The sequence below is a fragment of the Lingula anatina genome, chromosome 1 (genome assembly GCF_051362555.1).
Source record: "Lingula anatina isolate TDL-2025a chromosome 1, LinAna3.0, whole genome shotgun sequence".
NCBI lineage: Eukaryota > Metazoa > Brachiopoda > Lingulata > Lingulida > Lingulidae > Lingula > Lingula anatina.
In genome coordinates, this window is record NC_141767.1 from 22,408,038 (window position 1) to 22,422,041 (window position 14,004).

Below are 14,004 nucleotides of genomic sequence, written 5' to 3' on the forward strand. Positions count from 1 at the left end.
AAGGAATAAACCACTGCCATTTTTTAAACTTTAATCTTTTGCTGACACTAAAAATCATGACTCGAATAATTCAATTTTTTTCAGCACATGGTCTGTAAATGCGAAATAATTAAGCACATCTCTAACAACTGATGAATTTTTTGATAGCATTAAAATAATCTTTGTTGTCCCTCACATTCACTCCTATCCCTATCCCTTGGCTTATAGACTAGATAGTTATATCGGTGTTATCTTTGTGTAGAGATGGGTGTCACATCACATATGAGTCTAGTTCAAAACTGGTTCCGCTGTAGTGAGAAAATGGTTTTACTGACCCTGTATATAGTTATATTGAAGAATATTCATGAAAATTAGATCCCTAGCTTTTGGAAATGACAGTTTTGTCTAAAGATTCCCTAAGGAATGGATCTAATTTTCATGAATATTTTTTGAGCACAAAGCAATTAATATATCTGAAATCTATTATAAGTTTTAAAAGAATGCTGTGATCCCTTTAGGATAAAAACCTAAATTTACCTGCAAATGTGTACTACAGTTCCATCAGTGTTACAATTGTATGCATGTGAGTACTGCATTGGCAACTGCTGGGAAATGGGACATCAACTAGCCATCAGAATGATAGACCATAGAAACTCTAGCTCAGACCAATGACAACTATACAAGTACATAGCAGAGACTCTAATGATAACATCACAAACCTGTCACTAGGAGCAGAAAACAACATATGGAAAAGAAAATAGAAATAATGTTAGGCTTAACTGAGACCCAATATGAATAACGAGTGACTGACTCTAGTTTCATTCTGGAACCAACCCAGGGTCAGTTTCATCCAGAGGGTGCATCACACCAGCATGATGTAGCCTAACCTGAAGCACACTTTCCGGCAGACCTTTAGAGGCAAACTCAGGCTTTTGCTCTTAGAGGGACCACTTATAATTAGGATCTAGTTTAAATCAGAAATAGTCTAAATGATGACACCAAGTAATTTTAAATTTAAAAAAAAATTCACATAATTTAAGATTTACTAGTATTCTTCTAAGCTGGTATAAATCTACCATTGTAGATTCTAGCCAAATGCCAATGTCTTCTATTTTGCTCAATATCAAATTATTAAAATATTTATAGCCAACTTTCTCATAAACCTGGTTCAAAGTTTTGAAATAATATTTGTTCTTAAAATATTTACATGAGTAAAAATTTGATTCAGCTATATTTCTTGCACAAAATGTATCCAAGAGTGAGCCTAGCTAGGATATGATGGGCAGCCATACACAATTTAAGCCTTTACTAGCAGCACCGAGAATTAATTACAGCTTTGGAAGTAACTGGCTCGCGCTGCCCGTAATTACGCCGTGGGGTATTCAGGGCACAGACCGTGATCACAAGATACCGCAAATAGATTTTTAGATTTTTAGAAAATAGATTTTTCATGTGAACGGTCCCTTAGACCATTTCCTGGTTTAAGTTGGACCTGTTATGAATGCACACATGCTATCTTCTTTGTGTGACTTAAGGGCACATGCAGTATATTAACACCTGTTTGGTTGGGATTTGTTCTGTCATAATGGCACATCTCTCTTCAGATAGCATGCCCTATGGTCAAGGTGTGCTACTTGTGGAAACTTGTCAGGTACACGAGGCTCATAATTGAAACATGTGAAGTCTGAAATACTTATTCACTGGAGCTAATATTAAAAGTCTCTGCTCATATGACCATGCATGTGCGTGGACTATCATTTACTTAACAATTCTTATAAAATTAGGTAAATTAATAAAGTGTGATTTTTTCTTCAATATAGAAAAATGAAGGTATTTCAACAGCTTCAAAAAGGGAAAACTATATCTCTTTCCAAATATCATAAAATAACCTATGCTCTTCAGAAAGCACAATGTATTACTGTGATGTTGTATGCACAGAATATTTTACTACATCTTTGCAAAATACCTTTTACAGCTGCCAAAAACTGAGATATTTATAAATCCTTTCTTCTCTGTCCGTCCTACCTTGCTGGTGGATCTAACTAGACTGCCTCAAGCACACTTGATGACTCAATGCTGTCATCATAAGGGACTATTGAATCAAGGCAACCAAGCTGCTTAATGTGGGCTATATTAGCAGCCAGCCAACCCCTCCAGTGTGCTGCATTACTATTAGAGCTGTGGTGGGGAAGAGCAAGCTCTACAATCTAGCAATCAGTTTAGCGGTAGCCTAAATCAAAATTATTAGGCTACTGACTTTGCCATGTGGAAAGATAAAAGGGAGATAACCTGTAATAAAAGGCTACACAGATACTCTAAGCACAATCAATACTCAGTCCTCAAGAACTATCTCCTGTCTAACAGTAATATACGTACTCGTACTAGTACATATGCACAGATCACAAGTATTTTCATGGATACATGGACCACTTGCATTTTTTTTTGTTCTTCAAATATTGACATGAAGTAATCTGTATGTCCTTTGCATATCAAGATGTTGGTGATGTCACCACAATAAGACTGAACAGTATAAAAGTCAATGAGTCCAAATAAATTTTGGCAATCTCTTCTTCTCGGGCCTCAAAAATGTTAATTGCCGTTTGCTATTACAAGCCTTAGATTTGGGAGTCTGAATGCCAAAGTAAAAGACTCAGTAAAAGCTACAATTTCAGAGCATGAACGTAAAATAAGTAGCCACGAGCACGGCGTAAAGAAGGCATGGTAGATTTGGGTGTCTGGCTGTACACATACAGCTTCCTTTCTTCAAACCAGGACCATGATTTTGAAGGGCAGAAAATATGACAAACAGTGCATTGCAGCTTTCTGTGATTCAATAACTCACAATTACATGTATCTGTTTCCATGGATTTACTTTTTCATCAAAAAAATAAACGGAGAATAAATGAACAGAGAATAAATCAAAAATTAAACTGAAGTATTCCTATAATCTACTATCCATACCACCTATTTATATGGGAGCAAAGCACTCCCAACAATCTCCAGCACATATAAACATACCAAACAGGTATGTAAGTGGATTTACTGTTCGTGTTTTGTAGCACGGTGATCTTGCCTGTTAATTTTACATTGCTGCTCACATATCTGGGGCTTGAGTTTGTAAATGGCTTATCCATTTAAAAGGCCTGTATATGCAAATACAATTGTGTATATTCTATCCAAGAACAGAGATGGATTTTCCTTTTAACCTGTTAAATCACATTATTTCCTTACCCCATGGGTCCTCAAAATGGACATTTTCCAGGTGAACTGATATGTGCCATGTCTACAATTTTACCAGTCTGACAGCCTCATTTCAAACACAATGAGTAGTATAAATCAAATACCAAGTACCATAGTCCTCTTTGCACAACGCTCCGATAATGCCCAATTAGAACCTATGTAAATAGATAATGTTATATAATCCAACAGCAAATCCAAATGAACATCTCATGTTCTGACTTAATCAAGTTTCATTGTCATTGTCCAGCTTAATCAGGGTATGTCAAAGGAATGCTGTAATAAAGTTGACCAGCCAGCTCATGAGCACACTATGAATCATGTCCACTATCCATAAAGACCACCTACAGTGGACATATAGCATTTACTTATTTATAAGCTTCACTACGTACCCTGCATAAAAAAGGGTCTAGATTTACCCCTCTGTAACACTGTAATTTTCAAAAAGCAATAATTTGGTTCCAACCTTCAGGCAACAATCATTACATGTAGAAGATATTCTAAGCATTTACTAACAGATAAAGAAAGTTTGCTGTATTCCCCTAAAACAAAAAATTCTAGATCAAGAAGACTTAAAAGGAACTACAATTTGAAAAAAAAAGTATCTATACAGTTATGAAAAAGATAGATATCCTTCTGCCACTATTATCATATATGCTAATATAAGGGTATAAGAACTAATTAGTAGGCAGAATAGGGTAACCACTGAACCTCAATAAAAACAAATGAAATTTCCAAGAGAACACTGGAAACAATCAGTTCTGGAACATATGCTCTCTCTCTTTAATGAAAAAAAAATATTCACAATACATTCCATTGGGCTATTTTTGCATTGCTCTCTTTTTCATTTATCTTTGTAAATCTCTTCAGCCGTGAAATGAGAAAGCTTATACAGTCCATCATGATGTATCAGCGCTACAAACACAAAGCACTGACAGGAAATACAACCTGATAAGTTGCAGTGCATGTAAAGCAGAAACTTTCAATAAAAACACAATACAGGAATATTGGCTACCTGTGTCCTGACACAAGCTATAAAAATGGATTTAGAATTAATTATTTAGCAGTGTGATTCACGACAGACAACAGATGAGAGTTTAACATTCTTGTTTCATTTTTGTCCCATCCCAATTCATCCTGTTTTCCTTTGCTGTAACAGGAATGTTCATTTTTCTGTATAAAAACTGGATTATTCATTATTTTCAACAGCTATGAAGAAAAATCTAAAATCTTTTATTATTACTTTTTTATTCATTTTTGCCCTTGAATATCTATAATTTATTAATGACAGAAAATGTTTTTTTTTTGCATTAAACATTGTTCTTTCCATTTTATTTCAAAATCATAATTCCTTATTGTAACTTCTCCTTAAATCAATCATGAATAAAACCTCTAACGTTGCCCTATGTATGCTGGATTGGGAAGGAATAAATAACTATAGATAAAGAGGGTTGATAAAGAAACGGGGTTGGCAACAGCTGGCAACAAGTACTCAATAGAATAACACAAGAAAACAAAGGTTACCTATTCTAAATCATGCTAAGATTACACATTATGCATAGAGTTAACAACTCCAAAGAAAGTGCAGCCAAGATGAAACTGCTCATATGACCACAAGTAAAAGCTTTTCCAAAATATCACAAGATGCTAGAGCTACTTTAGCAAATTTTTGCTTTATCTTAACTACACATTTCCAATCAATTCAGTTTAACTGGTGAAACAGTTCATAAATTTCAATATTTCTCTGGAGAAAATTTCCTATGCCTGCCTCAGTCTATTGAAGCAATATATCTTTCCTTATTGCAGTTGATGCACTTCCTCTCTACTTGGAGGAAATAGATCACTGTGTGCATTCATGTGTATCTTCATTGTATAGGTCATCCTACCTCAGAGAATAGCCGAGAAAACATTCTGCTATGATTACTCTGGAAAAGCTGCCATGATCAATCAGATCAAATCAAAATTTAAATTATGGACCTTGCTTGGCATTTCTTTACCACTTCACTTCAGACTGGCTAAACCGGAGAATATTTATAGATCTAAAAACTGTGGTTGGATAACATACTGTGTGTAACAGATTTATGTCACTTTTTAACTTACAAAATATCCTCTTCCACCACAGTAGAGTCAATCCCAAAAGAAAAACAAAACATGCAAATCAAGTGATAACAAATTTCTACATTCGTGCCACATTAAAATTGGTAAGTAGCAGCTGGTTTGCAACCCTTCATTACTAACCAACTATGCATGTAAGCAATATGACAATGAAGAGGAACACTTACTGCCATCAATGTCTGAACATCTCTGACCACAGTTTTACACAGACCTCGAATGAGGACATTGTGGCGACCATCCTCACGAACATGAACTCTGAAAAGGAAACATAGTCTGTAATTTTCAGGGGCAGATCTAGAGATATTTTCCAACAGTCATCCAAATTATCTTCCACCAGGGAAAATTAGATCCCCGTAAATGTAAACTTGAAAAAATCTGATCATCTTCTGGAAGACCCAGAAGACGGCCTCAATCCACCCATGATTATTACATGATTATTACACCACAATATTCTTTTAAAAGTATAGTGTGTAGAAGTTCATGTAGCATTAATGCACAGATATATCTTTGAACTGCAATATATAGAAGATAGTTAAGAATTGCACTTAACACTGTAACATAACTGTACAAAGTTTGGCAAGTTCAGAATAAAAAGGATAAATGACACAATCCTTCTCTACAGATACGATAAAACCCAACTCCTTTTATTCTCCATATTTCTTTAAAACTCCAGAATCTATATTTTAAAAATCCAAAACTTAATTTTACTGATCTACTTTCCATCAATTAGCAATAGCCATTGATAATAATTTCATGTTTTTTCTACAACTAAATGCTGTCTACAAGCACCTTTTCCTTTTGTCCAGTAGGTCAAACAGTTGATTGAGGTAGATCTCTACGTAGCTGACCCACACCCTAAGGTCCCTTCCCTCTTCTTCTTCAATTTCCTGAACTCTTTGGAAGACATGATCTGCAGCCATCACATACAGGCCTGGGACGTTCTTCTTCCCCATCATGGTGTATGTCTTTCCTGCTCCTGTCTGCCCATATGCAAAACACACTGCTGACCCTCTGCAATACATAAAATTACCAACTCAACTTAATTTGCTATGTACTAGTAAATATTTTGTCAAAAGCTATTCACCATTAATTATAAGGAGTTTGAAAGTTATAAGCAAAATTTTTGATTCTGGGATGTGTGTCTTTCTGGATTTTTTTCTTGATATGTTTATTGCTTATTTTGTGAGGCTTAGAGTGAACATAATAACAAAATGCAATATAATCATTTACAGAATACATTCTAACCAAGTCTTACATATTGTATGTATTTCTTTAATTTCTGGTTCAAGGTTCACGAAACATACCCTTGAAAGACACAGTCTACTAATGGTCCTGCTGTCCTTTCATATACCTCTTGGTTACTACAGTCTTCATCAAACACCTCATCAAAAACAAATTCATGCTGAAAATTAAAGAAAAAAATGTAAAAATATTCAAATACATACATTGTATAAAGAACACCTACATTATATGCCTTTGCATGAAATCAAAGAAATATAGATATTCACACACTGTAAATGCCACAGTTTTTGTTCAGTTGGTAGGCCTTTCAAATAGACCTGACATAAGTAAATACATTTTAAAACAAACAGAGAAAATTGCTCAAATTTTGAAAAATGAAAGATTAGATCAATAAATAAAAATAAAAATCTTTATAAAAATCTTACTTGATGCATAAAGTCAGTTAAATCAATGGCCACTTTGGATTCGCTGACAAACACCGTTGTTTCATCCTTGGTGTCCACAATTTTCTTTTCTCCCATTCTCTTCTCTTTCCTATTCAAAGGACGCTTACGCACACAAACTTTTATCCTCTCCTCCTGACTGAACTTATTAGAACTCACAGATCTTCTATGCGGATTTCTCCTTGGCAATCCATAATTATATCCATTTCCATGATGGATTTTTTCAACAAATGATTCCCTAGCTTTAGGTGGTCCAAAATTTGGTCCCAAGGAACTGGGGTGTCCACTCGGTGTCAAATATTGTAAGTAGCTTTCTTCTAGTCTTGAGATACCCTGAGGGGTGGAGGTTGTCACCAGGCGGTGGCTAACAGACTCGGAAGCACCTCCAGTCATATGTTTGGCACTTTCAGCGATAGGATGTGAGCTATATGAGTAGTGATGAGGACTGTTTGCATCTACTGAGATCACTGTATTAACAGACTGGGTATTTTTTTGTTTAGCTTCCTGAGATTCTTCCCATGCCTGAGGAATGAGATCTCCAAATGTTGGGATCTGTAAGGTGTGTCGTGGTGGGCTCATGGACTGAATTTTCTTCTGTAAGTACTGGCTACTAGGAATGTCAACGACTGTAAATCCTGTAAGTATACGGGAAGTCTGCATATTCTTATCCTTCATGGCCAATCTTTTCTTGACACTATTAAAGATTAAAGTGTAACCTTCGCTCTTCTTTTCGGGTGTTGTTAAATTAGAATCCATGACTGCATCAGCACCTTGTTGACTGGACATTTGAGGTGAAGATTTTTCTCCATGTCTACCACACCCTTTACTGCAGTGTTTCCCACTGTGTTGTTGGACATCCTTCACTATCTGGATCAGTTCAAACAGCCTGTGCTTATCTTGAGCAGATGTCACACCACATCTGTCATAGTCTTGCATAGACAAGCTGACCAGGGATTCCAGGCTTGTGACCTGCATGTTCTTGAAATGTGGGTAATACTGGTCCAGCTTCGCCTCCCTTAGGCACTCGTAGAGGCACCCCACTGCTGCCATGTTGGACTGGTGGGAGGAACCCAGAGTACTCCCTTCCTAAAAATAAGTGTATTAATGTTTTAACTGAACATATGGCAAGATATGTTTTGTTACTTAATGTGCAATTATTAAAATGCACATACCCCGGTGGAGTAGGTCTATATACCCAAGCTTGAAGTTCAGGCAAAGTCTACAGTATGTACAGGGTACATGTACATTGCATATTAACCTGTAGGCTGTAGGTACAAAAACGCTTATATTATTGTAATATCTTTTATTGTAATATTTTTTTGGGACAATCTGTCTAAAATGACTCGCTGAAACTGCATTTTGTTTTCAAATGCTGGCGTTTTAACGCAAACAAAGTTCCCTAATTCAAGTGAGGTTAATTGGCATTGTGACAAGTTCGGTTTGCCGTTGGCGTTGCATTGTCTTAACCAAGCTACTTATATCAACGGCAAGTGATGGTAAAAATTTTAGATGAGTAAACTTACTGTTCCTTCAAACTCTTTCCCTTCTTGTTGTTACATACTGAGGACCAGATATGCTCTCAAGAACATCTAAAAACAATATCTTCCAAGCTGCAGTAACCGATGTAAACAAACGGCGCCATTTTGAAAATCCCGCTATCGCTACTGGGTCGTTTTCGACAACTAGGGATGGAATAATAATACATCACAATACTTCATACAGAAAAACGAACTCATCAAACAAACAAACAAAAACACATGTTCTTATTTCTTTAGTTGAAACCTCTAAGATGTCCGTCACTTAAATCTGCCCATTACGACAACGCACGATTATCGACACGATGTCTCGACAGGTTGTAGCAGCCGGGTTCATTATTTTTCGACGAATTCAATGTGAAATTCAGTATCTGTTATTGCAAACATCATATGGAGAGCATCACTGGACTCCGCCCAAAGGTGTGCATGTTCTTTGCTAAATAATACTTACTAAAGCGTACTACCAAGCGTCGTAGATCTACTACTAACTTAAGCGTACTACAGTACTAAGGGACGATAGCAGAATTTAGAAAAAACGTCAAAAATCAAACGCTTTTGAAATTGGGGGATATATATACTGCATAAGTGCCTCACTAATGCACATTTAATTTTTACTGACTGCCTCAACTAGGCCCCAGAACTGTCGTTTATTTATTTATTTATTTATTTATTATTATCATCATGCATGTACCGTATATACTGGTACACTGTACCACTTTTTGGGTCCTTCCTTTGCCTCTGTTGTTCTTTCTGAAAAACCTGAATCAAATTCTAATACGGATGAATGAGCATTTCTGATGTCCTACCCCCCCTGTCTTCCGGCTTGGGATGTCTTATTATTTCTGTTCTTATAAATGCAAATTACAAAGAGTTTGGTTCCAAATAGTAGAAGCTTTCTAAGGCTGTGTTCAGAATAGAAGTTAACATTCTAGCAGGATCGATCTATCTCAGCAGGGATTCTCGCTGAGGTGCAGTCAATATAATCAGCTACTAGTAAATATTGACTGGCACAGACATGAATCGCTTCTTGTTGAATTTATATGAAAACAATTAAAACTTTGAAACATACATGTATATTGATAGATAAGTGGCCATAATCAATTCCACATAAATAATATTAGGCCTATACTCACCACCCCTGCCCCACCTCTGTAGTTGGCCATCTTGACACAGTTTGAAAATAACATGGATCATAGCACCAGAGTCGCATGGTATCTGGAAATCTACCAGTATTCACTGGAATGAATGGCATATCTTTTGCTTTTTCCAAAATTATTATAGAGTGTCAGAAAAGGAAGATTAAAGGTTGGTTAGTTGGAGGAAAATGCCGTTTACCCCAGGAAAACTGGTTAAATAGATTTTGGTGGAAAAATCCTGGTTTGGGAAGCTTTAAAAGAATTTGATATTCACTTCCACTCTTTTTTTTTTTTTTTTTTTTTTTTCAGGACATGTGGATCCAGGAGAGAGCGAGTTTGAAACTGCTTTAAGGGAAACGGAAGAAGAAGCTGGATTAAAAAAAGAACAGTTACACATATATCAAGACTTCCAAAAGATACTTAATTATGAAGTTAGAGGCAAGCCTAAGAGGGTAGTTTATTGGGTGGCAGAACTTGCAGATGGAAATACACCAGTCAAACTGTCCCATGAACACCAAGCATACAAATGGTTGAACTTTGAAGAATCTTTAATATATTCAAAATTTGCAGATATGCAAGAAGCAATGAAAGATGTTCATGAATTTGTTAAAAATCTTTGAATATGTTTGGAACTTTATAATCTTATAAAGGTGCTGTTAATTACAGTTTATTCATGAGACCTGTATATATTAATATATGTAAGAATATGATGTAACACACTAGTGACTTAATTACCAGATGTTTTTATACTTGGTGCAATCATTACAGAGACTGAAATGATGTTTTTTGAAGATACCTATTTTACATAATGAAACCATATGATGTAAAGTACTCAATTTTATTGATTTAAAAAATATTCATCATGAGTAGATTGACTGTAACATAATTGTATGACATAAGTTATGATTCTTGTATATGTAATTACAAGTACTCTCAACTTAATAAGATAATGTGTAAGTTCATGTTTTCATGTTTTTTAATGGAATTTCCATATAAGAACAGTCAAAATTGATGAAAAAACTTGGTAGACAAAATTTGTTTTTGTTATTTAGAAATATGAGGATGTTTGAGATGCATAGCAACTACAATTTAGGGTTGGTTATGGTGTTTAATTTTTTCAGGAGAAAGAAATGTCAATTAAATCCACAGTGTGGGTGATCTTTTAGCATGAATTAAAACATCAATTGTGAAACCAAACCAAAACCCAATGTTTAATTTCATTTGACAAAATGAAAAAGATTCCCTCAAAACCCAGGCTGGTTACACATGTTAATCAAGGAGGTGTAGTGCTAATAGTGGTTGGTTGTTGAGGATACTTGAAAAATTTGCTGATTGCCCTGAAGTACCATATACTGTACTGAAGTACTGTATATAGTCTTTTTAAATCTTATGCACAAAAATTTTTAGAATAAACTTTGAGCGGGATTTTGAAGAAACTGGTAAAAATTCATATTATTGTACCACCAGCGTTAGCGCTGGCGGTACACATGGTTTCGGTCCCGTCCGGATCGTTCTGCCGGCTCCGCCAGCTCCGCCGGCTCCGCCGGACGGCTACCGTTACCGCTTCTCCTCCTAGACGGTAAGGGCCCCCGTACCCATCTCATGGATTTAGGTCACCTATAATCTCAACTCGTTCCACGTAAAATTTGGGCTTTGTCGGTATTGGGGTCTGGGTGTGGCACTCATTACAATGCACCCTTGTCTAAAAATGGCAAAATTAAATGCTAATTATCTACCCTACGGAAGGAGTTATGGGAAAAATTTCTATAGACGGCTTTCCAAAAGTCATATGTGTAGATTCAAATATACCCTTGGATTTGACCTTTGACCTTTACTTCAAGGTCAAATGGGCCAAAATTTTCAAAAAAATGAAATTTTTTACGAAAAAATTTTTTTTTTGCCCTGTTATTCAGACACTACACAGACTTAACCAATAATATTATTGGAAAGTGTTACCCTTCAGGTCATCTTTCATCTCCATGAATTTGGGGTCAATCGGTGCATTTTCACGGGAGTAGCGGCCATAAGATACCGAAACTGAAAACTGTCTCTAATTCGGGAACCGTTAACGCTAGAGACCCATTCTTTTTTTGCATTTTGTAGAGCATGTAAAGCCCAACACTGGAGGTGGTCTCGTTTTTTTTTGTATTCCATACGGTTTTCGAGTTACGCTGTATCAAAAAGTACATATTGGTTGTAAAAGCAAAATGTGCAGTACGGTAATGGATAATAAATTTTGAACTCTGGAAAAATAAAACATAAGGCTTGGCAAAGCAGACAACTTGTGTTCAAAAATGACATTATTTCATCAAATTTGAACTTCTGAAACTTCAGAGCACCTCCTATTTCAAGAATTTTGACCAAAATGACATTTTCTTTATTTTAATTAATTTTTTCTGTAAGAAATTTAAGGCACATTATGGTAACTCCAAAATTATAACATTTAGTCCCTTATATCTCCAAAACTGGCAGAGATAGGTCCATAGTTACTATTGAAGTTGAATAGGAAGTCATATACTGGCAATCTTACTGTGACCTTGAAATTGACCTTTGACCTACTTTTCACCATGAATTGAACTTTGCAAATTTTGCTTTCCTTTTATCTCCAAAACTGGCAGAGATAGGTCCGTAGTTACTTTTGAACTTGAATAGGAAGTCATATACTGGCAATCTATATGTGACCTTAAAATTGACCTTTGACCTACTTTTCACCATGAATTGAACTTTGCAAATTTTGCTTTCCTTTTATCTCCAAAACTGGCAGAGATAGGTCCGTAGTTATTATTGAACTTGAATAGGAAGTCATTTACTGGCAATCTATATGTGACCTTAAAATTGACCTTTGACCTACTTTTCACCATGAACTGAACTTTGCAAATTTTGCTTCCCTTTTATCTCCAAAACTGGCTGAGATAGGTCCATAGTTAGTATTGAACTTGAATAGAAAGTCATATACTGGCAATCTAAATGTGACCTTGAAATTGACCTTTGACCTACTTTTCACCATGAATTGAACTTTGCAAATTTTGCTTTCCTTTTATCTCCAAAACTGGCAGAGATAGGTCCGTAGTTACTATTGAACTTGAATAGGAAGTCATATACTGGTAATCTATATGTGACCTTAAAATTGACCTTTGACCTACTTTTCACCATGAATTGAACTTTGCAAATTTTGCTTTCCTTTTATCTCCAAAACTGGCAGAGATAGGTCCGTAGTTATTATTGAACTTGAATAGGAAGTCATTTACTGGCAATCTATATGTGACCTTAAAATTGACCTTTGACCTACTTTTCACCATGAACTGAACTTTGCAAATTTTTCTTCCCTTTTATCTCCAAAACTGGCAGAGATAGGTCCGTAGTTACTATTGAACTTGAATAGGAAGTCATTTACTGGCAATATATATGTGACCTTAAAATTGACCTTTGACCTACTTTACACCATGAACTGAATTTTGCAAATTTTTCTTCCCTTTTATCTCCAAAACTGGCAGAGATAGGTCCATAGTTACTATTGAACTTGAATAGGAAGTCATATACTGACAATCTAATATGTGACCTTAAAATTGACCTTTGACCTACTTTTCACCATGAACTGAACTTTGCAAATTTTGCTTCCCTTTTATCTCCAAAACTGGCAGAGATAGGTCCATAGTTACTCTTGAACTTGAATAGGAAGTCATATACTGGCAATTTACTGTGACCTTGAAATTGACCCTTGACCTATCTTACGAAGAACTTAAATTTGATTGTACCATATATATTTTTTGCAAAAGTTTAAAAATTCTTGTTGATTGCATTTTTACAGCTTGTCAAGCACAAAACTGGTGGCTGTGTCCCTTATTTTGTGTATGTGGGGGTCTATATGAATGCGCTTGCTCCAGCTGGTGGTACAATATTCGGAGGCGGTATTGCCTCTCTGATCCTCTAGTTAAGTCATATTTTTAGTGGCTATTATTTTTTAAATGAAATTGGAACATACTACACATGAAATATTTGATCTTTTCCATTTAGACAATACATTGAAGCAAATAATTTAACAAAGATATTTTTAATATTCTTCACATGCTCTGAAAGATTTTCTCTTATCTTAAAAACATTAAACCGGCCGACTTGCAGATGACGGGTGTATGTCGGGTAGGTGGGAAACGACGTGGTCAAAGGGGGGGGGGGGGGGGGGCAAAGTGTCATTGTGACCTTGTAATGAGCAGCATTTTGCTGGCATTTGTAGTAAAACAGAAATTTACTGTATAATTCACATCGCATGTGTTGTTCTTTATTACAATCACTTCGTCTGCTTCGTCATTATTAACCTAC

The 14,004-nt window shown here is 35.7% G+C and overlaps 2 protein-coding genes and 1 long non-coding RNA gene across 6 annotated transcripts in view; 1 reads left to right on the forward strand and 2 right to left on the reverse strand.

Annotated features, from left to right (window-relative positions):
* LOC147764115 (uncharacterized) overlaps window positions 1-1,939 on the reverse strand; it is a 3,502-nt gene extending 1,563 nt beyond the window's left edge. Inside the window, exon 1 of the long non-coding RNA XR_015332250.1 lies at window positions 176-1,939. This is a non-coding gene — a long non-coding RNA (uncharacterized LOC147764115). The remainder of the gene's footprint in view (window positions 1-175) is intronic.
* Window positions 1-9,729, reverse strand: part of LOC106168828 (uncharacterized) — a 24,043-nt gene extending 14,314 nt beyond the window's left edge. The window contains exons 1-6 of one of the 4 annotated variants that reach the window (XM_013548029.2): window positions 9,685-9,703; window positions 8,540-8,698; window positions 6,999-8,102; window positions 6,636-6,733; window positions 6,121-6,342; window positions 5,499-5,586 (exon numbers count right to left, since the gene is read on the reverse strand). In XM_013548029.2, coding sequence (XP_013403483.2) covers window positions 5,499-5,586; window positions 6,121-6,342; window positions 6,636-6,733; window positions 6,999-8,066 — 1,476 coding nt within the window. In that variant the 5' untranslated portion in view covers window positions 8,067-8,102; window positions 8,540-8,698; window positions 9,685-9,703. Of the gene's footprint in view, window positions 1-5,498; window positions 5,587-6,120; window positions 6,343-6,635; window positions 6,734-6,998; window positions 8,103-8,539; window positions 8,712-9,684 lie in introns of those variants that run through there. The other 3 variants (XM_087002919.1, XM_087002920.1, XM_087002921.1) reach the window with 3 other exon arrangements.
* LOC147764116 (bis(5'-nucleosyl)-tetraphosphatase [asymmetrical]-like) lies at window positions 8,708-11,082 on the forward strand. Its single transcript, XM_087002923.1, has 2 exons — window positions 8,708-8,971; window positions 9,997-11,082. The coding sequence occupies exons 1-2, from the start codon at window positions 8,857-8,859 to the stop codon at window positions 10,305-10,307; spliced, it is 426 nt and encodes a 141-aa protein (XP_086859049.1). The 5' UTR covers window positions 8,708-8,856; the 3' UTR covers window positions 10,308-11,082.
* Window positions 11,083-14,004: the final 2,922 nt, after the last annotated feature.

Coding starts and splice junctions, on each gene's coding strand:
- LOC147764116 (XM_087002923.1), top strand. CDS start 8,857: ATGTCTCGACAGGTTGTAGCAGCCGGGTTCATTATTTTTCGACGAATT. Junction 8,972..9,996: donor TCACTGGACTCCGCCCAAAG/GTGTGCATGTTC, acceptor TTTTTTTTTCAG/GACATGTGGATCCAGGAGAG.